Source organism: Panthera tigris, chromosome D2 (assembly GCF_018350195.1).
Source record: "Panthera tigris isolate Pti1 chromosome D2, P.tigris_Pti1_mat1.1, whole genome shotgun sequence".
Classification (NCBI taxonomy): Eukaryota; Metazoa; Chordata; class Mammalia; order Carnivora; family Felidae; genus Panthera; species Panthera tigris.
Genome location: NC_056670.1, coordinates 29,035,461 through 29,063,363, shown reverse-complemented (window position 1 = coordinate 29,063,363; position 27,903 = coordinate 29,035,461). Strand labels below are relative to the sequence as shown.

The following is a 27,903-nucleotide window of genomic DNA, read 5'->3' as shown; positions in this document are numbered from 1 at the left end:
TGTAGCAACCAAGCAGGTTAGGCTGGATGTCAGCAGTGAGAATGGCTTTACGGTGCTATTATTAGATTATTCTCAGAACAGGTTGATTGTTAGAACAAACTGCTCTTTTGAGACTCTCAAAGAGGCATAGAGGCACATTTCCCAGAGAATTTAATATTTAAAAGAGAATGCTATTCTCCCTTGAGCCCTGATCCAGAATCTAGATGCAATAAGCTTCCTATATTTTTGGAGAAATTACTCTTCTGAGCTAGTAGTATAACTCTTGATTTCAGAACTTACTTTCTTTAGTTAATAGATTTGAGGCCTGATTTGAATGTGGGATGGGCATGATGTTCAGATCTCTGCTCTCTAGCCCTTTGGCTCTTTGACTTAATGTCATGCAGTTATTGAAACATCTGATTTCCACATGAAACTACTATACTGAAGGCATCCAGTCACACACAGTTATTCTTTTGAGTAATAATGATTTCAAGTGTGGCTCCCGAATGTCATATTTGAATTAGAGGTTGCACATAACTGTAGACGGGTTATTAGTTCTTTACAGTTGATATTTTTTTAATCATCAGGCTTGACGTAGTGATGTGGTTCCAAAAGACGGGATATAGTAGAATTGAACTTTCTTGGATATCTACTCTAGACCAATTTCCTTAGCTTTCCAGCTTATCTTTTGTATCTATGATGCATGGAGCCCTTCATTTGTCTAAAGTGTTTATTTCGAATGCATTTGTTTTTTTCATTGAACTTTAATCTCTTTGGATGTGTACATGAAGTCTGGATGCTGCTCCTACATGTAGCCTCAGATGGAAAGGAAGGTAGTGAGTGAGGAGGGGAGCCATCTCTGAAAACTGAAATCTACTTACATATTCATTGAGAAGTTGGAGAGGAAGGAGTTTAATTGATGACGGCTTGGATATGCTCCTTTGCTTCAACCCTGTATTATCCAATTTCTAATACCTATTCTGTTCTTTGTAACTGGGGTACAAGAGCACCTGGCTCTAGGGGTCCCAAGCAGACCAGGTTTGGCCACTCCCCACTGACAAAATCCAAAGGCAGAGACTGAGTGGTAGTGAAATAAAATGAAATTTGTTTCAGTGAGGCCAACACCTGGAAGATAGTAGACTAATGTCTCAAAGACTGTCTCTAAAGTGCCGAAAATACTTCTAGGTTTATATAAGGAAAATGTGGGACAAAGGTCGGTGGACAGTAAAGGTCAGGTCAACCATTGTCTTGGTGTCATTCACACAGGGTCCTGTTGGCATCTAGCAGTCATCATTGCTTGAGGGGGTAGTTTCAGTTCCCATCAAGGATGCTTGCTGGTCTTTTGCCTGAGTTAAGAGATAAGTTGGAAAGACAAACTTAAGCAATTAGAAAGTATAAATGAGGTCAAAATGGAGGCAGTTGAAGTCCTCCTTCATCTTCCTTCTACTGCCTCCTCCTTGTACAGTGTTACTTCCTCTGGTAAGAAGTTCTTTATGCTTCTTGCTGGAGCAGAATAAAAAATTCATATTTTCCATATTTTCAGAATATGATCTCCAAAGTTTTAATGACCAAGGATCTGTCTTTGGTATCGTGGTTACAAATCGAATTTGCAATCAGAGGATTTTTGTTTTTTATACAGTGATTATGAGGTAGTGTTGAGCTCTTTGAAGCTTTGCAAATCAGCAAAATCTAATTGCTGACTAAAGTATGTCCTTGGTTTACCACAATTCCTGGATTCTAGACTATAGAGATAATAATAAGATTAGCATTTAGGGAAGAAACAGTCTTAGTTTGGATTCATCATTAAGTCCTCAGTTTCTTGATTAAGGGAGAAAAAGAGAAGTTTGCACATAAACAAGGATTGCAAACATGTCTCAACTTGATTGAGTCTCATTGCTTCCTGGTAGGTGAAGATACACTGCTCTCTGTATTAGATTGTGGTTGTAAAGTGGGGGAATAGGAAAACTATCACACTACTATTTGAAGTAGGTATTTTCTGATTTCCCTTATTTGCCCTTGGAGGACTTTTTTGACCTCTCTGTAAAGCAGGGCTAGTTAGAATAGTAAGGAAGAGATATGTGATTATAGAAAAAGGCCAGAACGGGAGACATTAGGTTTATGAATTGAAAATCCCAGTCACCATTTGGATATATATGTCAGTCTGATTACTAGCAGTCAAGTTAAGTTCCCACTCAGTTGCATATTCTTCTTCAGTAATCTTCTGATGTTCTTTTTTCTTTTTCTTATTTTTTTGTACTGTTCTTTTTTGATTTTTTTTCTTTTTATTTGAAGTCTTGAAGTGCAGGAAGAGATTGAGAATGGAGGAATTTGGGTCAAAAGAGGAGACAAATGATTTGGTTCACAAAAGAAAAGGTCAAAAAACGAATGGCTTGAAAAAGAACGTATTGGGAGAGTAATAATAGCTAACACTTAGATATAATATTTACTATATGTTGAGAATTATTTTAGGCATTTACATATATTAACTCACTTAAACTTCATAAAACCCTGATTTGGGTAATGACTTATTATGATGTCCATTTTATAGATTCTGAAGCTGACACCCAGGTTAAGTAAGTTGCTCAAGATCACACAGCCAGTTAGTGGTAGAACCTGATTTGAATGCAAGCAGTCTCACTCTTGGGTCCATACTCATAAGTTCTTTTGACCATTTGATCAATTTTGATCACTACAGTTAAAATTAGTCAGAAATAAATAATATAAAAATAAATTAGCTGAAATGAGAAAAGTTCAAGCCAAGAAAATCTAGTGCTGGATTACTTGACAGGTAGACTATATACATGCCTAAGTCTCCGGCAAAGCAGGGACATTTGGTATTTTTAAAAAGCACTGATGTCATCATGAGGAAAATCAGAACTTAGATGTCCTCAAACTTATTTTACATTGCAATATTATTTTTAGTTTCAACAATGCAAGACATAATAATCTTTTCTGCAGTTAGGGTTTGTAGAAATCTACATCTAGCCCTGTGAGAGGGCTTTATACTTTTATATTTAGAGTGAAGGGTAAAATATGATTATCAGAGGAATATTTCTTACTCCTCTTCATTCCAAAAATAAGTAAACATTTAAAGTCATAAAGGAGTTTTCAAGATTTACAGAGTACAAAATTATTAAGAATCCTCCGCTTATATTTCAGGGTTTAAAATTATATTGAAATCATTAAGTTGCTTTTAAGAATATTAAAAACCAGCAACAAACCTTGGTGATTTTTGTACCCTTATGTTAAGTAACAACATTCAACTGAAAAAATTTGAGGCTTTATTCAACAATTCTTGCATTGGGTAGCATCCCATCTAGTAAGTAGAAAGGAGCTCTGAGGAGGTGTACAAAATGGAAGGCTTCTACAGGCAGAAGGGGAACGGGATAAAGAAATAGTGGGCACATTCCTGGAGAAGGTTGAAACTGCAGTTAGGTTAAGTATTAAGACCTGGTTTGGTGACATGGACTTAGCACAAGTGGCTCCATTTTGGGCCTTCTTTTTTGTTTTTAAATCTGCTATTTCCTTAAAAAATTTTTTTCTTAATGTTTATTTATCTTTAAGAGAGAGTGCAAACAGAGGAAGGGCAGAGAGACAGGGAGACACAGAATTCAAAGCAGGCTCCAGGCTCTGAGCTGTCAGCACAGAGCCCAATGCAAGGCTTGAACCCACAGATTGGGAGATCATGACCTGAGCCAAAGTCAGCCACCTAGGTGCCCTATAAATCTGTTATTTCTTTTTAACATTTGTTAACAGATTTGTTTTTCTTTAGGAAGATTTGATTGATTGTTCAAATTTAAAAGAAACATACCATATAAAAGTATGGTAAAATAAACTGGCTAAAAAAAATTGTGAAACTAGATAATGAGTTTAGCCTTCCAATAATCATTGGCATCATTTTTTGCCGTTCTCTTATGTGCAATTAGGTTATGCCAGTTCCTGTCTGACTCATAGTCTTGCAACTTTTAGGCTGATGCCCTGTTTACCTTTTACAGATTTCTGAATATACTCATTTTTTTTTTTACCAAATCATCATTTTGCCACTTTGTTAATTCAGTTATTTTATGTTAAGCCACCCAAAGCCAGTAAGGAGACAACTAAAAGATTTGGAACATTGTGAGAAGGAAAGAAGAAATAAATGGAGTCAGAGAGCAAATTGGAGAGGCAAGACCAAAGTGATACTGATTAGGGAAGAGGAAAAAAAAGTTGTAAAAATTAATAGAAGTGGTAAAAATAAAATGGATACTGATGAATTGGGAAAATCTTAGCAAAATCTGATGTTTAGCCAGGTTGTGTTATGTCAGCACAATCAAGCCTTAAAATGGTCAGCCCTTTGATTCTCTTCTTTGTTAAAACTTCTTAATATGAAATATACCAATAAAGATGGAACTAGTTTATAGAGAATCTCTCCTAATTTTATTTTCTAAAAATTTCCCTTGCAAAATCTTTATCACAAGCTGTAAAAAAAATTAAGCCAACTTGCAAAAACATATAGTTTTATAAATATCTGGATAATAAGGTATTTGCTGTGACTTTAATGTTACTGCCAAACCTTGTCTCAGGAACATCACCTTTGCACTATATTAATTTAGATGCAGCTTAAAAGACACCATTTAGGAAAGCCACTGCCTTGCCAGGCTTAGGTGGCTGACTTGAATAGCGATAGGTAACATATAAATATGTTACATAGTTTGAAAATGAATGGCTTGAAACAAATAGCACAGATAAAGAAGGAGCTCACAAATCAAACTGCTACAGTGGGGAATTGACAGTTCTAATCTCTGGACTGGTGGAATTTCTGAATAAAAAGTTAAGTATAGAAATTACTAAGCAAATGTTTAACAAGAAAACAAAATTACAAGAAGCAACATATGTCATGATGTGAGTCAGAAAACTTTGTTTCAAATCCTACTCTGTGATACAGAAACTATATGAATTTTGTCAAGTTACTTAACTACTTTGAACCTCAATTTTTTCATTTGCAAAGCAGTAATAATAATATCCATCTTCTACCTGGTAGGATTGTTGGTGGTGTCTGGCATGTGAGGATTAGAGGTGGTATTTATAGAGAGCCTGGTATGGTGTGCTTGGCACATAGTGGCTACTTTTTATTGCTATGGGCAAACTAAAGAAAGGAAGGTTTAAAATATCACTTACAGCTAAACTACAGATATGATAATCATAAATCAGCCTTTCTTGGGGCACCTGGGTAACTAGGTCTGTTAAGTGTCTCTAGATTTCTGCTCAGGTCACGATCTCAGGGTTTATGGGTTTGAGCCTTGTGTCCTAGCTGTCAGTGTGGAGCCTACTTGGGATCCTCTCTCTCCCACTTTCCCTTTTGCTCTGCCTCTCCCCTGCTTGTGCACACTCTCTCTCTCAAAATAAATAAATAAGCATCCTTTCTTAATAAAAACCCTCGAGAAAGTCGGGATAGAAGGAACATACTTAATGGAAAGAGCCCAAATGTCCATTAATGGGTGAATGGATAAAGAAGATGTGGTATTTATATACAATGGAGTATTACTCGGCAATCAAAAAGAATGAAATCTTGCCATTTGCAACTACATGGATGGAACTGGAGGGTATTATGCTAAGTGAAATTAGTCAGAGAAAGACAAAAATCATATGACTTCACTCATATGAGGACTTTAAGAGACAAAACAGATGAACATAAGGGAAGGAAAACAAAAAAATATATAAAAACAGGGAGGGGGACAAAACAAAAGAGACTCATTAGTATGGAAAACAAACAGGGTTGCTGGAGGGGTTATGGGAAGGGGGATGGGATAAGTGGGTAAGAGGCATTAAGGAATCTATTGAAATCATTGCTTCACTATATACTAACTAATTTGGATGTAAATTTTAAAAAATAAAAAATAAAGTTTAAAAATAAATTAAAAAAAAAGAAGGAACATACTTAAACATCATAAAAGCCATTTATGAAAAGCCCACAGCTAATATCATCCTCAATGGGGAAAAACTAAGAGCTTTCCCCCTGAGATCAGGAACACGACAGGGATGTCCACTCTCACCGCTGTTGTTTAACATAGTGTTGGAAGTGCTAGCATCAGCAGTCAGACAACAAAAGGAAATCAAAAGCATCAAAATTGGCAAAGATGAAGTCAAGCTTTCACTTTTGGCAGATGACATGATATTATACATGGAAAACCTGATAGATTCCACCAAAAGTCTGCTAGAACTGATAACATGAATTCAGCAAAGTCACAGGATACAAAATTAATGTACAGAAATCAGTTGCATTCTTATACACTAATAATGAAACAACAGAAAGACAAATAAAGAAACTGATCCCATTCACAATTGCACCAAGAATCATAAAATACCTGGGAATAAACCTAACCAAAGATGTAAAAGATCTGTATGCTGAAAACTATAGAACGCTTATGAAGGAAATTGAAGAAGATACAAAGAAATGGAAAAACATTCCGTGCTCATGGATTGGAAGAATAAATATTGTTAATGTCAATACTACCCAAAGCAATCTACACATTCAATGCAATCCCAATCAAAATTGCACCAGCATTCTTCTCGAAGCTAAAACAAGCAATCCTAAAATTTGTATGGAACCACAAAAGACCCTGAATAGCCAAAGTAACTTTGAAGAAGAAGACCAAAGTGGGAGGCATCACAATCCCAGACTTTAGCCTCTGCTACGAAGCTGTAATCACCAAGACAGCATGGTATTGGCACAAAAACAGACACACAGACCAATGGAATAGAATAGAGACTCCAGAACTGGACCCACAAAAGTATGGCCAGCTCATCTTTGACAAAGCAGGAAAGAATATCCAATGGAAAAAAGACAGTCTCTTTAACAAATGGTGCTGGGAGAACTGGACAGCAACATGCAGAAGAATGAAACTAGACCACTTTCTTTCACCATTCACAAAAATAAACTCAAAATGGATAAAGGACCTGAATGTGAGACTGGAAACCATCAAAACCCTAGAGGAGAAAGCAGGAAAAAACCTCTTTGACCTCAGCCGCAGCAATTTCTTACTTGACACATCTCCAAAGGCAAGGGAATTAAAAGAAAAAATGAACTATTGGGACCTCATGAAGATAAAAAGCTTCTGTACAGCAAAGGAAACAATCAACAAAACTAAAAGGCAACCAACGGAATGGGAAAAGACATTTGCAAATGACCTATCGGACAAAGGGCTAGTATCCAAAATCTATAAAGAACTCACCAAACTCCACACCCGAAAAACAAATAATTCAGTGAAAAAATGGGCAGAAGACATGAATAGACGCTTCTCTAAAGAAGACATCCAGATGGCCAACAGGCACATGAAACGATGCTCAACGTCACTCCTCATCAGGGAAATACAAATCAAAAGCACACTGAGATATCACCTCATGCCAGTCAGAGTGGCTAAAATAAATCAGGAGACTATAGGTGCTGGAGAGGATGTGGAGAAATGAGAACCCTCCTGCACTGTTGGTGGGAATGCAAACTGGTACAGCTGCTCTGGAAAACAGTGTGGAGGTTCCTCAAAAAATTAAAAATAGATTCACCCTATGACCCAGCAATAGCACTGCTAGGAATTTACCCAAGGGATATAGGAGTGCTGATGCATGGGGGCACTTGTACTCCAATGTTTATAGCAGCACTTTCAACAATAGCCAAATTATGGAAAGAGCCTAAATGTCCATCAACTGATGAATGGATAAAGAAATTGTGGTTTATATACACGATGGAATACTACTTGGCAATGAGAAAGAATGAAATATGGCTTTATGTAGCAATGTGGATGGAACTGGAGAGTGTTATGCTAAGTGAAATAAGTCATACAGAGAAAGACATATGTTTTCACTCATGTGGATCCTGAGAAACTTAACAGAAGATCATGGGGGAGGGTAAGGGGGAAAAAAGTTAGAGAGAGGGAAGGAGGCAAACCATAAGAGACTCTTAAAAACTGAGAATAAACTGAGGGTTGATGGGGGGGTGAGAGGGAGGGGAAAGTGGGTGATGGGCATTGAGGAGGACACCTGTTGGGATGAGCATTGGGTGTTGTATGGAAACCAATTTGACAATAAATTTCATATTAAAAAAATAATAAATAAATAAACAAAAAAAATAGATCAGCCTGGGGCACGTGGGTGGCTTAGTCAGTTAAGCGTCCAACTTTGGCTCAGGTCATGATCTCACAGTTTGTGGGTTCAGACCCCACCTTGGGCTCTGTGCTGACAGATCAGAGCTTGGAGCCTGCTTCGGATTCTGTGTCTCCCTCTCTCTCTGCCCCTTCCCCACTCATGCTCTCTCACTCTCAAAATAAATAACCATTAAAAAAATTAAAAAAAAATAGATCAACCTTTCTTCTATGAGTCTAACCTGTTCAGACCATCATTAGGCTAATCTTGATCCAAAATACTGCTTGTGTTTAAATTAAATTCCAGAGGCACCTGGGTGGCTCCGTTGGTTGAGTGTCTTTCTCTTGATTTTGGCTTGGGTCATGATCCCAGAGTTGTGGGATCAAGCCTCTTGTTGGGTTCTGAGCTGAGCATGAAGCCTGCTTAAGATTCTCTCTCTCTGCCCCTCTCCCCGCTCGCGTACTCTCTCTCAAATTATAAATTAAATTCCATTACTTCACATGTTATTCAGATTGACTTTCCCTTCATTGTCTAAAGGAATTTAATTTTTGTCATTCTCAAGAGAGAACTAAGGGTTGCGTGTGTTTGCATTGAAGTATTACCTGTATATTAGCTGTGTAGGTTTTTAGCTCAGGTAATGTTTTAATCACCTAGGTAGAGATGCTATGAAAGTTACCTAGATAATAACGTAAGAACAGTCTTTTCCAACTCCTGTATAAGGATGGTAAACTGATGTAGATTTTTTTTTAGAGAGCAGTGGAAGTTTTGAAAGTTAGTATAGATTTAGGTGTGCGCTGATAAAAAATGGATGCAAAATTACAGTAGCATTTGCTAAGTAAATGGGGTAAGATATGTCAGGTCTATTAAGTAATATTAAACAGATACTAAAAAATAATTTAAAACTAAAAAGTTAAATTAGGGTGGGACGCCTGGGTGGCTCAGTCAGTTGGACAACCGACTGCAGTTCAGGTCATGATCTTGTGGTCTGTGGGTTCGAGCCCTGTGTCTGGCTCTATGCTAACAGCTCAGAGCCTGGAGCCTGCTTCAGATTCTGTGTCTCCCTCTCTCTCTCTTCTCCTCCCCCCTTATGTTCTATCAAAAACAAATAAACATTAAAAAATTTTTTAAGTTAAATTAGGGCAAGAAAATGGAAATTAAATAAAATCACTTTTACATTGTTGGCTAATCTGAGTCAAAGTTGTGGCATAAAAGTTTTATTTTTATTTGTTAAGACTAATAAAAAGATGAACTTATCTTATTTAAAAGGTAGTATTAACAGCCTGGGCGTGCCTGGCTGGCTCAGTTGGTGGAATGTATGACCCTTGATCTCAGAATTGTTAAGCTTGAGCCCCAAGTTGGGTGTAGAGATTACTTAAAAATAAAATCTTAAAAAAAAAAAAAAAAAAGCCTATGTAGGAAAAGGAAGTCATGACAATACGTTGCACTCTCCCTTCCCAACCTGGGCCCAGAACAGCTCTGCAAAGAGGGATGGTGAAAATAAGGCTGTTCTGCTGACTACAAGGTAGTGACCAGAGAACACACCTTACCATCCACAAGTACATCCATGGAGTAGTCTTCAGGAAGCATGTGCCTCATGTACTCATAGAGATCCAGAAATTTGCCCTGAAGGAAATGGGAACTCCAGATGTACACACTGACATTAGGCCCAACAAAAGTGTCTGGGCCAAAAGAATAAGGAATGTCCCTCACACTGTATTCATGTGAGGTTGTTCAGAAGCTGTAATGAGGATGAAGATTCATCAAAGAAGCTATAGGTGTTGGTTACCTATGTACCAAGCAGGTAACCACTTTCAAAAATCTGTCACCACTTTTAAAAAATCTATCCAAACAAAAATGTGGATGAGAACTGACAACTGAGTGTCAAATAAAGTTATAAAACCTCAAGGAAAAAAAAAAGATAAAAAGTCAAATGAGAAAGAAGGCAAAATAACACAGAATGCTTTTTGTCCATGAAATGTTGGGGAAATTATCCAATAATTGAATATTCTGATTGTCTAATAATTATCTAATACTCTGAGAAGTCAGGAAAATAGGACTTTTATTCCAATGACTGACATTATAAATTGAAACAATCTTTCTGGAAGACAATTTTTCTATTAAAAGCCTTACTCTTTTACACCTGAAACCAATTTTACTGTATGTTAACTAGTAGAATTGGAAAAAAAAAAAAAAAGCCTTACTCTTTGACCTAATAATTCTAATTTAGGAATTTATCCATAGTGGAAAGGATAAGGATGCACAAAAATATTTAGTTATAAAATCATTTACCAAAACCCTGTTCACTGTTACAATATCATATAACAAATAATGGAGCATATATCAAATTAGGTTAGACAACCTAAATGTCTAAGAGGATTGTTTTAATAAATTTTGATACATCCAGGTGATGTTTTTCTCACATGGGAAGATGTTCATAATATAACATACAGTAGAAAAATTGACTACAAAATAGAATTACATATTAAAATTATTTTTTAAATTTACTTTTTTTATTTTTTAGTAATCTCTACACCCAAAGTGGGGCTTAAACTCATGACCTGAAGATCAAGAGTCAAATGCTCTCCTGAATGAGCCAGCCAGCTATCCCAGAATTATACTATTATCATAATATATATGTGGGCATGTGTTTACATGTGTAAATGCACATGTATAAGGGTTTGGGATATTATATATGTAGGTGGTTATTACTGGTGGATGAATATGTATATGTTTAATTTTATTATCTATTTTTTAAAATTTTTCTACGCTGAACATACATTTCTTTGGTATTTTACAAAAATAGAAGATTCTTACAAAATCAAAAATAAACTATTGAGAGTACATCAAAATAAAAAGCTTTTGGGGGCACCTAGCTGGCACAGTCCATAGAGCCTGTGACTCTTGATCTTGGGATTGTGAGTTTGAGCTCCATGTTGGGTGTGGAGATCACTTAAAAATAAAATTAAAAACAATAAACAATAAAATAAAAAGCTTCTGCACAGTAAAGGAAACTATCAACAAAACTAAGACAACCTACTGAATGGGAGAAGATATTTGCAAATGATATATCCAATAAAGGGTTAGTATCCAAAATACATAAAGAACTGATACAACTCAACACAAAAAACCAAATAATCTAATTAAAAAATGGACAGAAGACATGAACAGACATTTCTTGGAAGAAGACATACAGATGGCCAATGGACACATGAAAAGATGCTCAACATCATTCATCATCAGGGAAATGCTAATCAAAACCACAATGAGGTATCACCTCACATTTGTCAGAATGGCTAAAATAAAAAACTTCAAGAGCGGCACCTGGGTGGCTCAGTCACTGGTTAAGAGTTCAGGGCGCCTGGGTGGCTCAGTCAGGTAAGCATTTGACTTCAGCTCAGGTCATGATCATGGTTCGTGAGTTCGAGCCCTGCATCAGGCTCTCTGCTCTCAGTGCAGAGTCTGGAGCCTGCTTCGGATTCTATGTCTCCTTCTCTCTCTGCCCCTTCCCCACTCATGCTTTGTCTTTCTTCCTCTCTAAAAAATAAACAAACATTAAAAAAAAAAGTTCAACTCTTGACTTCGGCAGGTAATGATCTCATGGTTCGTGGGTTCTTGAATTCAAGCCCCACATCAGGCTGTGCGCTGACAGTGCAGAGCCTGCTTGGGATTCTATCTCCCTTTCTCTCTGCCCCTCCCTGATACGTGCACACGTCCTCTCTCTATTGCTGTCTCTCAAAAACAAACACACAAACAAACAAACAAACAAACAAAAACAATATTGGCAAGGATGTGGAGAAAAAGGAACCCTTATGCACTGTTGATGGGAATGAAAACTGGTGCAGCTACTGTTGTAGACCGCATGGAGGTTCCTGAAAAAATTAAAAATAGAATTATTATATGATCCAGTAATTCCACTATTGCATATTTACCCTAACAATACAAAGACATTAATTTGAAAGGACGATGCACCCCTATGTTTATTACAGCATTATTTACAATAGCCAACTTAGGGGAGCAGCCCAAGTGTCCATCAATAGATGAATGGATAAAGAAGACGATAATACACACACACACACACACACACACACACAGAGTAAAACCTTGGTTTGTAAGCATAATTCCTTCTGGAAACATGCTTATAATCCAAAGTACTTGTATATATCTTTCAAAATAAATAAAAAATAAACTTAAAAAATTCCTTTGATAGGTAAACATCTCTTCATTTTAGGATTAGAGATAATACATAAAAAGTCAAATATCTTGCCTAGTGCTAGGAGATAGTTTTTCCTTTCTGGTATCTTACCTGGAAATAGACAAGAAATAGAATTAAAAAAAATACTCATCATACACCTACACTGCACTGTTTTGGTGTTAATAATATAACTTCACAGTGGGAAGAATTTCGAAAGAGTTTACAAACTGACCCTTTGCTTGCAAGATTGTTTTTCAACTGATAATATTATGATTTAATTCTGTAAGTAATATCACTTTCGATTGCATTGGGTTTTCATCATAAGTATATTTTGAGAGCACTACTAATGATCGGAAAGAGATATATATTTTCTATTACATTTTTAAGTTTCTCCTTTTTTTTTCAGGTATGACAGCAGTTATCTGTACTTACCCACTTGACATGGTTAGAGTACGCCTAGCATTCCAGGTGAAAGGGGAACACACTTATACAGGAATTATTCATGCATTCAAAACAATTTATGCAAAGGTATTTCACATTTACTTTTCTTGTTTATATTGTGTCTTTTTTTTTTTTTTAATAATGTGAGTTTTATGCCCAACATGGGGCTTGAACTCATGACTCTAAGACCAAGAGTCACAAGGTCTACTGACTGAGCCAGTCAGGTGCCCTTATAATGTGTCCTTATATATTTAGAAAAATATTTTGAAAGTTATATGAGCTATCTTATTTATAGTTATTGATGTTAATAATGATTGTGACACATTTGTGTTTCAGGTTGGGTCCCAGAATAATTTTTTTCATTGTAATGTATGCTTTTGCTTTTTGATGTTTATCATAATAAACACAATGTAATCTCACTTCTACTTTTTCTTCATTCAAAAGGAAGGTGGTTTCCTTGGATTTTACAGAGGACTGATGCCCACTATATTAGGAATGGCTCCATATGCAGGTATTTTCAAATTTGGCAGAATCTTGATCTTTCATTTTTTTCTAAGAATGATTTTTAAATTGTAGCATTTTGTATTTAAGCCCCAATTCCTTCAGGAATTATTTCTTTCCTCCCTAAGGATAACATTTGACCCAGCACCATAGTCCCTCCTTTCCCCAGTGATCTACAGTGCTACTGCTTTTTTTTTTTTACAGTGCTACTTCTAAAAATAAGAATAAAGTGCAGTTTTATGCACTCTTTATATTTGGTAGGACAAGTCCATTTACCTTATGCTTTTTTTTTTCCAGGAATGTAGGAACTATAGATATTGTTTCCTGCACATTTTAAAATCCATTTTGAAGTTGCACAAAAACACTTGTTGGGATTTTGAATGAAATTTTATACAGTTCCGGGACATTTTTGTTAGATATATTTATAGATACCATGTAAGCTGTGTTGTGTCTTTTAGAAAATTACATTTTTAGTTTATTACTTGATTTAATTTTATGATTTTATAGCTAGCCATTATCCTACTTGTTGGTATCATAGCCAGCCACTGTGTTACTTGCAGATGTTTTGGGTTTCCTATGTGGGCAATCGTATCCTGTCCACATGGTGTCTTTTTCTTATTTACATTCTAATCCTTATTTCCTTATTTATTTATGTTTATCTTCACTTACTGTACTATGCTAAGGACTTACAGTGCAGCAGTGAATAGAAGTGATGATAGTAGGCATTTTGGCTTATTAATTATTTTAAAGGGACTGTTTGTAATACTTCTTCATTTAGTTTAATGTTCATTTATGATGTTAAGGAAGTTTTGCTAAGAATTTTTATCTGATTTGGTGTTGAATTTTATCAGACACCCTCTCCTGCATTTATGGAGGTAATCATATAGCTTTCTCCTTTAATATGTTATTATGATAAATGATATTAATAGATGTTCTAAGATCAAGTCAAATTGGCTCTGACATAATGACCTTTTTATATCCTGTTGGATTAAGTTTGCTAATTGTCTTTAGAGGTTATACATCTAGGGGCACCTGGGTGGCTCAGTTGGTTAAGCATCTGACTTCGGCTCAGATCATGATCTCCCCGTTCATGAGTTCCTTCTTTGGCCTAAGTGCTGACAGCTTGGAACCTGGAGCCTGCTTCGGATTCTGTGTCTCCCTTTCTCTGCCCCTCCCCTGCTGGCACGTTGTTTCTCTCTCTCTCAAAAAAAAAAAAAAAACATTAAAAAAAAAAAAGAGAAGTGTGGTTTGGGTATCAAGGTTATATAAGTCTCATAAATGAGTTGTAGAGTATTTCCTCATCTTCCATCTCTATAAGATGATTAGAATTATCTGTTTCTTGAAAGTTTTCTTTGTGGGTGATTTTTTTAATACTGGTTTAACTTCTTAAACGGTTGTAGGACCATTCAGATTTTCTATCTTTTGTGAAACATTTTTGGTAATTCATGCCTTTCTTTACCATTTTGAATTTGACCTTTTTGGATTAATTTTCAATTTTTTAGCAAAAGATTTCCCTTATTTCTTAATATCATTTTGACATCTACTCTATTGCCATGCTCCTTTTTTCACTTTTTTTTTTTTTTTTTGATCAGTTATTTGATTTTGCAAAGAATCAATTTTGGCTTGTGTTTTTCTCTAGTCTACCTTTATTTTGCCTTTCATTGATTCTTGTTCATTTCTTAATTATCTCCTTCTTCGTCATGTTTATTCTTCAGTTGGATGCTTACCTCTTTCATTTTCAACCTTTGGGTTTTTTTATTCCTAATGTGGGCTTCCTACCCCCCCCCCACCCCCACCCCCCCCCCCCCCCCCCCCCCCCCGCCATCATGCTTCAGCTGCATCCCATGAGTTTATTATTTTATTAATTGTTTTTACTTAAAATTTGGAAATTTTGAAATGTATACAAAAGTAGACAATAGTATAATGAGCCACCATGCACCTATGACCTATCTTCAAAAGTGATCAACTCAGGACCAATCTTGTTTCATCTGTGCCCTTAAATACTCCCTCCACTCTCATTCCAAATTGTTTTGTTTTGTTTTTTTTAATTTTTTTTTAACATTTATTTATTTTTGAGACAGAGAGAGACAGAGCATGAATGGGGGAGGGGCAGAGAGAGAGAGGGAGACACAGAATCTGAACCAGGCTCCAGGTTCTGAGCCATCAGCCCAGAGCCCGACAGGGGCTCGAACTCACGGACCGCGAGATCGTGACCTGAGTTGAAGTCGGACGGTTAACCGACTGAGCCACCCAGGTGCCCCTCATTCCAAATTGTTTTAAAGTAACTCCACAGTATCTCAGTATTCAGCTCTCTATGTTTTTTAATTTTTTAATTTTATTTTTTAAATGTTTTATTTATTTTTGAGAGAGAGACAGAGCACGAGTGGGGAAGGGGCAGAGAGAGAGGGAGAAACAGAATCTGAAGCAGGCTCCAGGTTGTCAGCACAGAGCCGGATGTGGTGCTCGAATCCACTAGCTGTGAGATCATGACCTGAGCCAAAGTGGGACACCTAACCAATTGAGCCACCCAGGTGCCTCTCTATGCTTTTTTAAAAAGCATAACCACACACTATTATGAACTTTAAAAATATTTTTTAAGTTTATTTATTTACTTTGAGAGAGAGAACGTGAGTGGAGGGGCAGAGAGAGAGAGAGGGAGAGAGAGAATCCCAAGCAGGCTCTGCTTGTCAGCACAGAGCCCCGATGTGGGGCTCAAGCTCATGGACCGTGAGATCATGACCTGAGCCAAAACCAAGAGTTGGACACTTAACCAACTGAGTCACCCAGGTGCCCATAAAAAGTTTCTTAATATCATCTAGTATATTATCATTGTTCAAATCCCTGCCCCCTCCCCTTAACTCATAATTAGCTTTTGGACAGATCCAAGTTAATATTTGCCTAGTATATCTTTTTTCATCCTTTTATTTTTTACTTTCTCATATCTTTATGTTTTAGGTATTTCTTTTGAAATCATTATATAACTGGATATTGTTAAAAATCTGGTCTGTAAAATCTTTAGTTGCCAATTAGTTCACCTGATAGTTATTGTGATTATTGATACATTTGTACTTGTTTCTGTACCTTGCTATTTGATTTCCACCTGAGGCTTTTCTTTTTTATGTTTTTAAATATTTCTTCCTTGTTCACTTATTTTGCCTAACTCTTACCTGCTCTATTATAAATGTATAAATTTATTTGCCTCCTCCTATGTTGGTGGTCTTTAATTATGAACCCATTACTTGATCTGAGTCTCTGAGTTTCAGACCCAGTGATTCCATCTTCTGTAGACCCAGTAGCAAGATGCATCTCAATAGCTTTGCTGCTATTGGCATCAATATGAAAAGTCACTTCACTTCTTTCATGGGCCCACAACTCCCAAATGAGCTCCAGCTTCTATTTTTAGAAGGTGGTGGTGCTGGGGTCCTTGGAGACTTTCTCATTCTTTTTGCAAGACCTGTAGCAATGACAAAGTCATTCAGAATACCTAGATTGCCATTATGCTGGAAGAAGAACTCTTTAATTTTTTGGTCTTATTTTCCTCTCTTTCTAAGTTTTTTGTTTTTAAAATATATTTTAACCTAGTTATAGTATATATATAATTTTGTTTCTTAATTTTTCCCCATTTCCCAAACATTTTTCACATATATCTGTACTCTTCACAAACATCATTTTATTAGTTGTGTCATATTTTCACTGAATACTATTCCACATTATTTAGGTATTTCTAATTTTTTTAACTTACATTTAATTTGCTACGAATTTCACCATTGTGAACTTTTTTAGATTTTAGATTCAGTCTTTAGTGTATGAATATATAAAAGTGTATGAATATTCTAAAATTGTATACTGTCATTTCAAAATACTATAAAGTTATAAGAATTTTGTATAAGGAATAAATGCATATATTGAGGTATTCTCCTAGACTAAAATTTTGTTAGTGCTTATTTCTTGTTAAGCATCAAGTATATTTTAAATATATTTTCAAATTTAGTAGATATCAAGGTATCTTGAATAATGCTTAGTTGATAGGATTGCTTGAATTCTATTCTTGATTTTGTTAATGTAAGACTTTAATGGGTCTATTATACAATCATAAATGTTCAGCAAGCACTAAGTGCATATTATTGATAATTTAATATTTACTAGATTTCATGTGTTTTGTGATTCAATATGAACATTTATCTCATGCTTACCACTCTTCCTTGGAGACAAAATTAGGCACTGAGTTAAAATAACAATTTTTTGTCACTTCTGAATGTTTTGTTTGTATCTTATCACCATCATTGTTATTGTGAATTTAAGTTGTAGTATTTACTTGTAATTATTAATCATGAATTTAACTTTTACTGATGTGAAACCTTGGAAAACTACTTAATCCTATTAATATATAAGGTGGCATTTATACCCAACTACTGCCTTTATTCAGTAAATTGGAGTATAAGTGTATGAAAACCATAGCGATAATTGTTATAGGTATCTTGTTATCTTTAGGTTACTTATAAACATTAATTAAGCCTTTTTCTTTCAGAAATCAGGAAATGTATAGTTTGTTCTTTGAGTTAATTGGTTATTATAAAGAATGGTATCTTTTCATGGTTTATGAATCTTAAGCATCATGGTGAATTTATGTTTTATTTTTCAGGTGTTTCATTTTTTACTTTTGGTACCTTAAAGAGTGTTGGGCTTTCCCATGCCCCTACCCTTCTTGGCAGACCTTCATCAGACAATCCTAATGTCTTAGTTTTGAAAACCCACATAAACTTACTTTGTGGTGGTGTTGCTGGAGCGATAGCACAAACAATATCGTAAGTTTCTTCATTAACTTAATCCAATCAAATTGCAGTTTTTCAATCTTGATTTTCAGCATTATTCATTTTATTATATATATATATATATATATATATATATATATATATTTACCACTTTGCAGATCTTCTTTTTCTTTTTTAACTTTATTTTTTATTTTTTAAAATTTACATCCAAATTAGTTAGCATATAGTGAAGCAATGATTTCAGGAGTAGATTCTTTAATGCCCCTTACGCATTTAGCCCATCCCTGCTCCCTCTCATGTATATATATATATTTAATGTTTATTTATTTTTGTGAGAGAGAAGAGAGAGAGAGAGAGAGAGAGAGAGGGAACGAGTGGGGGAGGGGCAGAGAGAGAAAATGACAGAAGATCCAAAGTGGGCTCTGGGCTGTCAGCAGAGAGCCTGATGCAGTTCGAACTCATGAACCCTGAGATCATGACCTGAGCCGAAGTCAGATACCCAACTGACTGAGCGACCCAGTCACTTCTCTTGCATTAAATCTTGAAGACCTCCTTTGTGTCAGACAATGTACTAGGTTTTGGGACATTTGCTGAATATAGATAAAGGGATTGCTGTATTGTAATTGCAAAAGTAGCTTCAAAGGATTTCCCTAGTCCAAGAGAGATTGTGTAGATGAGATAAAAAGAGGCTGGAACACTAAGAAGCAGGAATTTTTCAGGAAGAAGAAGAAAAGCTTTCTGTGACTGAGGAGTATCCTGAAAAACAGGATGTAGTATTGTCACAAAGACAAAAAAGAGTATCCAATGGAAAAGAAAAATCAAAGTAATATAAGTACTGAAAAGTAAGGTGCTCATTGGATTTTATAGTCAAGGATTACTTGTATGAAAGCAGATTCCGTGTACTTGTGTGTGGAAGCAGATCATACTAGGTTGAAGGTAAAGAAAAAAAGGTGGTGGTTTACTTTTGGCAATCTGGCTGTGGAACCTTGCGCATTTGTAGAAACATGATCACCTCTAGTTATTTTGATTCTCTTCTTGCTCCTACCTTTTTCTTTACTACTACTCACTCCCAATCTAGATCCTTAAAATCTTTTCTTTCCCATTTCTTTTCTTAAGCTGTATTCTATACCCATTGACTCTTACCAGGTCCAAAGGCTCCCTCTTAGTTCTTTTGCTTCCTTCCAATTGTTCTAGTTTCTTCATTTTTGTAAAATTTTTTTAATATTTATTTTTGAGAGAGAAACAGAGTGCAAGTGGGGGAGGGGCAGAGAGCTAGGGAGACACAGAATCTGAAGCCAACTGCAGGCTCTGAGCTGTCAGCACAGAGTCGGACACAGGGCTTGAACTCACAGACGGCGAGATCATGACCTGAGCCCAAGTCGGACACTCAACCGACTGAGCCACCCAAGGCGCCCCTAGTTCCTTCAGTTTTGTAACAGTACCTCTCCTTGGCCATCTGCCTTCCCAACCCACCCACCCCCGCCTTTTCAAGTATCTTACTGATTCATATCTTCCTCTTTCTTCCTATCCATGCTGATATTTTAAGGCGCAGCCTGGCTCTAGTCCTATGCTCTTCCCATAAATGTGTAGAATAGCTCATCTATCTTTATGGTTTCAGTGGTCACCTCTGCACAGATAACAAATTTTATTTAATTCTCCATTACTTCCTCTCCATTACTTTTGTAGCAAGCTCTTAGATATTTCTGCTTGGACTTCTGCCATCAGGGCAAACTCCATCGTTCAGATATTAATTCCTTTTTTCCTCTTGGTGACAATCCTCAGCTCCCAGCTTTCTTATTTGTTATTGATAACCATTAATCTTCTAGCCCTAATAATACCTTGAAACCATTTTTCACATTGTACGTATCCAAATACTCACTATGTCTTACTGTTTGTTACTGTAGAACATTGCCTAGAATGCTATTTTCTTTCTTTCCCATTGTTCTTTCCTGTATTCTAATCCTTGTACCTTGTCTTCTTACATTCTCTCCCTTCTACTAACCAATTCCTTCTACTCACATACGTCTTTTCTGGCTTGGAAACTGAATCCTTCAGACTAGGTTTTTGTTCCCTTGATTCCCATAAAATTTCTTCTTCTCACTACCCCATTAAAAATAATTCCTGGAGATGCTATTGAAATGCATACAGAACTTCAATTATTGGTAATGCTATTTCTTAAGCTGTTTGGTTAAAAAAACATGTTTTTTAATTATTAAAAAAAGTTTTTTTACTGAGAGGCAGAGAGAGACAGAGCACAAATGGGGGAGGGGCAGAGAGAGAAGGAGACAGAATCCTAAGCAGGCTCCAGGCTCTGAGTTGTCAGCACAGAGCCCGACACAGGGCTCGAACTCACAAACCATGAGATCCTGACCTGAGCCGAAGTTGGACACTCAACTGACTGAGCCCCCCAGGAGTCCCACATGTTTTTTTAATTATAACATATCATTATGAATATAAATATAGGCAGCTCTTCCTGCCCACGGGTCCTGTCCCCATGCTTTGATAAAATCACCTTATCACTATTTTTGTCATATATCACTTAAGTATATGTTAGGTACCATGGAGATCTTTGAATAGGAAAGTAAAAAGCAGCTTTGTGACACTTGAGAATGTAGGATTCAATTTTCTTAATGTTGGGATAGCAATACCTATTTCATGCAATTATGAAGATGGAATGAGATAAATTACATAAATTGTTTAACTACATTGACAAGTAGTCAATATTAGCAAAATAAAAGTAATTTAAAAAAATCACCTGGGGTCCCACTCTTAAGAGAGATTCCTTTTGTATATTTCATTTCAGGCATTTTATTTTATTTTATTTTATTTTATTTTATTTTATTTTAGTTAAGTGTACCTAATTTGAGAGAGAAACAGAGCATGAGCAGGGGAGGGGCAGAGAGAGAGAATCCCAAGCAGGTCCCACACTGTCAGCACAGAGCCCAATGTGGGGCTCAGGCTCATGAACTGTGAGATCATGACCTGAGCTGAAACCAAGAATTGGACTCTCAACCAACTGAGACACCCAGGTGCCCCTCAGGCAAATTTTTTAACAGAATTTTCTCTGTTCTTTAAATGCAGTATCTGTATTGTTAATTTTTGCCTTTAAGGAAAATTTTTTGTTGGTCTACTGTATACAAGGGGGCTTGCTGAATATTTTTAGAGTAGTGGTTCTTAACTAGAGGTGATTTTGCCTCCAGTGGACATTTATTAATATCTGGAGACAATTTTGGCTGTGACAGCTGGGGTTATGCTATTGGCATGGAGTGGGTAGAGGCCAGAGTGGGTAGAGTGGGATGTGCTTAAACATCTTACATTGAATAGGATAGATCCTCACAATTAAGAATTATCTAACCTAAAATGTCAATAGTGCCAAAGTTGAGAAACCCTGTCCTAGGGTTCCAACAATGAAAAATACCCAGTTTGTTTCTTCAGAAAGTGGCATTGAATTTGGCCTTGAGGAATGAACTCTATATTGTGGTGATGAGAGAGAATCATCTAACCCAATAGAACCACATAAGCAAAGGCAAGACCTCTTTATTGCTGTTTGATTGTATTCATGTGCTTATGTCCTGACTCCTAAATTAGACAAAACAATAAAGGTATAAGAACACATTATTTCCTAGGGAAATAATATGTAGGACTTTGTATTCAATAATTGTTGAGTAGAATGCTAGAAATCATTTTTATATCCTTCTGCCTTTTTCTTCTTTTAGCTACCCATTTGATGTAACTCGTCGGCGAATGCAATTAGGAACCGTTCTTCCAGAATTTGAAAAGTGCCTGTAAGTTTTCCATTTGTCATTGTTCATTTTCTTTAGGAAATGTAATGTGTAAAGTAGGTATAGAGATAGGACTGTGGTCTTACCAGTAGTTCAGATCTTCCATAGTATCCTTTGGTAAATTTACAAACTTTCAATCTAGTCCCAATCCCTATATATATATTTATTCCATAAATATATATATATTTAATGTTTATTCATTCTTTTTAAATTTTTTTTTAACGTTTATTTATTTTTGAGACAGAGAGAGACAGAGCATGAACGGGGGAGGGGCAGAGAGAGAGGGAGACACAGAATCGGAAGCAGGATCCAGGCTCTGAGCCATCAGCCCAGAGCCGGACGCGGGGCTTGAACTCATGGACCGTGAGATCGTGACCTGAGCCGAAGTCGAATGCTTAACCAGCTGAGCCACCCAGGCGCTCCAATGTTTATTCATTTTTGAAAGACAGAGAGACAGAGCACAAGCAGGGGTGGGGCAGAGAGAGAGGGGGACACAGAATCCGAAGCAGGCTCCAGGCTCCAAGCTGTCAGCACAGAGCCTGACGCGGGGCTCGAACTCACGAACCGTGAGATAATGACCTGAGCTGAAGTCCAACGCTTACCTGACTGAACTACCCAGGCACCCCAAGTCCCAATCCCTATTAAAAATTTCACTTTAGGGGCACCTGGCTGGCTGAGTTGGAAGAGTGTACAACTCTTGATCTTGAGGTTCTGAATTTGAGCCTCATGTTGGGTGTAGAGATTATTTAAAAGTTTGTTAAAAATTCACATTAGGGGCACCTGGGTGGCTCAGTTGGTCAAGTGTCAGACCCTTGATTTTGGCTCAGGTCATGATTTCATGGTTTGGGAGACTGAGCTCTGAGTCAGACTCTGCGCTGACAGCTCTGAGCCCACTTGGGATTCTCTCTCTCCCTCTGTCTCTGTCCCACCCTCACTCACTTGCACATGCGCTCGTGCGCATTCTTTCTCATTCTCTCTCAAAAAAAAAAAAACATTTAAAAAATCACTTTAGAGCAGCTTGGTTAAATAGAAATATAATGTGAGCCACTTATATAATTTAAAATTTTCTGGTAGCCACATTAAAAAAAAAGTATAAAAAAACAGATGACTGTTTTAAAATCTTTTAATTTAGGGGCACCCGGCTGGCTCATTGTGAGGAGCATGCAACTCTTGATTTTGGGGTTGTGAGTTCGAGCCCCATGTTGGGTGTAGAGATTACTTAAATAAATAAACTTAAAAAAAAGTTAAATATTTTAATTTAACCTAATATATCAAAAATATTATCACTTCAACATCTCAAGACTTTGCATCCATTTTTTAATACTTTGTTTGAGGGGCACCTGGGTGGCTCAGTCAGTTAAGCGCCAGACTTTGGCTCAAGTCATGACCTCACGGTTCGTGGGTTCGAGCTCCACATCCGGCTCCGTGCTGACGGCTAGAGCCTGGAGGCTGCTTCAGATTCTGTGTCTCCTTCTCTCTCGCTGCCCCTTCTTGGCGCTCTCTCTCTCTCTCTCTCAAAAACAAATAAACATGTAAAAAAATTAAAAAAATAAAGAAACTAAGTGTTTGAAATCCAGGGTGTATTTAATACTGACAGCACATTTCAATTTGGACTTGCCACATTTTAAGTGCTCACTAACTATGTATGGCTAGTGGCTACCATCATTACCCAGCACAGCTCTAGAGTTTTCTATAATCTGTAGAGATTTAGAATCATTCTGTTTTCTGGGTGGTGTGTTGTTCCTCAGGGGAAGAGCAGAATATTTGCTCAGGACTTTGAATTGCCTTTGAATTGCCTAAAAGGTTTTTTGAAGATTTTAGTCCAGATTGCCTATCAAAAGAGAAAGGCAAAAGCCAAAATGTTTGAAAGGAAGGAACACTGAAACTAGAAAGTCTTTATTGCCTATATCTGATAGTCCTCTAACCTTTAGTTCTATAACCATCTGCTAGTTGTAGTATAAAAGTTGAGTTGAAATGGAAGCTTGATGGGCAACTGAGCATACATCCGTCAAAAAGAATACATAAATATTTCAAATATTTTTATGATATAGTGTTGCCAGTAAATTTTACATAGTCCAAACAAAGTAAATTGTATTAATCAGCCGGCAATTCTGTGTATAATGCTTGTATTTGTTTGGAATGAATTGCTGTTTTATGGTGACTTTTCACCTTGTTTTAACACTTGCTTTCCAAAAGCTATTCAAGATGACATTTTGGCTTTTTTTTTTAAATGTTTATTTATTTTTGAAGGAAAGGGAAAGAGGGTGTGTGGGAGGGGCTGAGAGGGAGACAGAAGATCTGGTGAGTAGAGGAGGGGCAGAGAGAGAAGGAGAGAGAGAGAATCCCAAGCAGCTCCTCACTGTCAGCACAGAGAGCTATGTGGGGATCTTAGTCACGAACCTGTGAGATCATAACTTGAGCTAAAGTCAGATGTTCAACTGACTGAGCCACCCAGGTGCCCTTGACATTTTGACTTCTTTTAAAAATGCTATTATGGATCCTGAAAATATCTCATCAGTGGGCATAAAGGTGTCATCATTTAACTATTGTCTTTCAGTACCATGTGGGAGACTATGAAGTACGTCTATGGACACCATGGAATTCGAAGAGGATTATATCGTGGCTTATCTCTTAATTACATTCGCTGTATTCCCTCTCAAGCAGTGGCTTTTACAACATACGAACTTATGAAGCAGTTTTTTCACCTCAACTGAAGAAAATCGTGATTTCTTTTCCTGAGTAAACTCTCACAGGGAGACATAAATGTTCTTTTAATTTTGAGGGGAACATTACTTGAAGGGGGCTATTTGCCTAGTCACAGGAACCACTGGTATTTTAGTACTTGATTTTTTTATTCATAACAAATCAAAAGTGCTTACCGTGCTTTTTGATGCCAAAAGTTATAACTGAGAACATTGAAAAAAATTCCTAAGCTGATGCTGGCTAATCAGTTAGGTTATTTGAAACTGTTTTAAAATGTTTTTTGGGAGTAGCACTAACTTAAAATGGGATTCAAGAGGTTGCCATTAGGCTTTATCATGCTTTAATTCCAAGCTTTAAGTATAATCATGATTTTCAAAGACTCTAACATTGGTTATTATTATTGTAATAAACAGGCTTGGTTATATTGCAGCAGAATGATGAGAACTGAATTTTTATGTTTATAAAATGTAGCTTAGGGGGCACCTGGCTGGCTCAGCCAGAAGAGCATGCGACTCTTAATCTTGGAGTCATAAATTCCAACCCCATGTTAGGTGTAGAGATTACTGGGGCGGCGGGGGGGTGGGAGGGAAGTAGTTTAGAAGCCAGCATTGAACATTATTCTTAGTATCTCTCTTCTCATAATTCTGCTCCACTGCATAAAAGGACTGACACTTTTTCTCTTTGTTTTTAAATAAAATAAATGCGGTATTTAAAAATTAGCCTTGTAGAAGCTCAACAATAAATGAAGAATTTTCAGGTGTTGCTCAAATGTTATTACTAGGTACTATGACTGACTTAAATTTGTTTTTAAAAGTCAATATATTTCCCAAAGGCAGTAATAATAAATACTGAATATCTTTGCTCTCAAAACAGATTAGCATTATAGATTTGTTTTTGTTAGATGATTTGGTATATACTAGAAAACTTATTTAAGTGAACTGTGAAATATCTATTAATATAGATGTGAATGTCAAAGAATGTTTCTAAGGTATTTTGTCATGATACATCAACTAGTTCTTCCATGTAAAATAATTTTAGTGCAATATAAACTTAAGTAGAAACATAAAACTGATTTGATTTGCTATCCTTTATATTAAAATGGTTTAAAATATAAGAATTCCATTTATTGTGTTTAGAGTACCTTTTATCTTTTACTGTAAGCATGACAGAAGTGGAAAGGGAACAAATACAGTTCTGTCCTCAGACATAGCAATTTGTAGAATTGATGTGATTTTTTTTGATCAATGCAAACTATTTTAACTGCTCTAACTTTATAATTTTTTTTATTGAGGTAAAATTGACATATAACAATATATTAGTTTCAGGTGCACAATGTAATGATTCAATATTTGTATTTACTGCAAAACAATCACCACAATAGTCTAGTTACCATCTAATTGATGTGATTTTTAGGACATTAGAAAACTAAATCGAAAAGTGTTACTTCTGCTTCAATTTTAATTTTGTTTGCATAAAAGATTTCTTGTTATACTTTGGTAAAAATTAGATGAACTGGTTTCATTTTCAAAGTCTTTATTTTAAAATAAATATGTGTCTTTGTATGATTTGTAAGTGTACCCCACAGGTAGAAATACGTGTGTTCTTGAAAGTATTTTGTATATTTTCATTTCTGGGCTATATTGTAGCTAAATATTGTTATCAAGTCACAAGATAATTTAAATGTACGAAATAAATATCTCAGTTATGTTATCAATAAAAGAGGACTGCAAATATTTTTTTAAATAAAAATTTGCATTCTATGTTACAGAATTTTATTCATATTTGGATCATTATTTCTCTTTTTTAACTATTCACATTATTAAAGCACAAATGATAAACATCAATAGTCAGAATGTAAGAATATTTAAAATAATGACTATAGTTATATTTGATTTATTTCAGATTGATGACCCAAAGTGTATCTTGCCAGGTTATCTTCCACTGAAGATTGACTATTTCTGTTTTGATTTCCATTGTTACTCTTTTACTGCTTTTTTTGAGAATACCCCTTTGATCTATAGAATGGGACAGTGGTCTGGTCTAGGCAGTAAGTGAGGTACCACTCCTAGTTTTCAAGGGTATGGAGTTAGAATGGTTAATGGGTAGGGGTGCCCGAGTGTCTCAGTCAGTTAAGTGTCCGACTTTGGCTCAGGTCATGATCTCGAGGTTCGTGAATTCAAGCCCCACATTGGTCTCTTTGCTGTCAGTGCAGAGCCTGGTACCTGCTTCGGATCCTCTGGCTCCCTCTCTCTCTCTCTGCCCCTCTCTGGCTCACGCTCTTTCTCTCAAAAATAAATAAACATTAAATAAATAAAACTTTTAGGGGCGTCTGGGTGGCTCAGTCGGTTAAGTGGCCGACTTTGGCTCAGGTCATGATCTTGCGGTCCGTGAGTTCGAGCCCCGCGTCAGGCTCTGTGCTGACAGCTCAGAGCCTGGAGCCTGGTTCAGATTCTGTGTCTCCCTCTATCTGACCCTCCCCCGTTCATGCTCTGTCTCTCTCTGTCTCAAAAATAAATAAACGTTAAAAAAAAATTTTTTTTAAATAAATAAATAAATAAAACTTTAAAAAAAAGAAAGTTTAATGGGTATATATAATAATATCTTACACTATTCTCCCCTTGGGTATTCAACATCCATTGTGTGTCAGGCATTGTATCAGCATAATGGGGGGCTTACCTTGGGAGATCTGTTAGCTGTACTTATAGTCTGATTTGAATGTTCAGTAGCATCTAACACCAGGTATCTTTCTAATACAGTATGTACCACACTTTATGGTAATTACCTTTTTACCTGTGTCCCCTGAACTGGTTCTCTCCAAAGCAGAGCCATGCCTTCATTTCCTATAAGGAGCACAGGATGTGGCACCATAATAGGTGCTCAGTGATGTATACTGATGGGAAAAAGGAAGGCTCAGTCCCGTTTTTGGAGACCTTATGTTCAGTAGGCAGAAATAAGGCACAATTAGACCATGGGAAGAACAATTAAGAAATTCATTTGTTTTGTTTCATAGAAATGTCTTGTTACTGGGGCGCCTGGGTTGCTCCTCCAATTAAGTATCCAGCTCTTGGTTTCGGCTCAGGTCATGATCTCACAGTTTCATGAGTCTGAGGCCCACATTGGGCTCTGTGCTGGGATTCTCGCTTTTCCCCCTGCTCATGCTGTCTCTGTCTTGAAAGAAAGAAAGAAAAAGAAAAAGAAAGAAAGAAAGAAAGGAGGGAGGGAGGGAGGAAGGAAGGAAGGAGAAAGACAAGAAAGAAGAAAGAAAGAAAGAAAAAGAAAGAAAAGAGAAAGGAAGGAAGGAAGGAAATGTTGCTAATTTGAGCAAAGATGAATGGCAAATAATAAAACCTGTATTATGTGAATAACGCATTGCCTTGAGGAGTTGGGCCAATGATACCTGACATACTTGGATAACAAC

The 27,903-nt window shown here is 36.5% G+C and overlaps 1 protein-coding gene across 2 annotated transcripts in view; it reads left to right on the top strand.

Moving 5' to 3' along the window:
• The window catches only part of SLC25A16 (solute carrier family 25 member 16), a 49,289-nt gene extending 24,781 nt beyond the window's left edge, over positions 1-24,508 (top strand). The window contains exons 5-9 of one of the 2 annotated variants that reach the window (XM_042961012.1): positions 12,693-12,814; positions 13,172-13,238; positions 17,871-18,033; positions 21,717-21,785; positions 24,312-24,508. In XM_042961012.1, coding sequence (XP_042816946.1) covers positions 12,693-12,814; positions 13,172-13,238; positions 17,871-18,033; positions 21,717-21,785; positions 24,312-24,417 — 527 coding nt within the window. In that variant the 3' untranslated portion in view covers positions 24,418-24,508. Of the gene's footprint in view, positions 1-12,692; positions 12,815-13,171; positions 13,239-17,870; positions 18,034-21,716; positions 21,790-24,311 lie in introns of those variants that run through there. The other variant, XM_007095826.3, reaches the window with a different exon arrangement.
• The last annotated feature ends 3,395 nt before the right edge of the window (positions 24,509-27,903 follow it).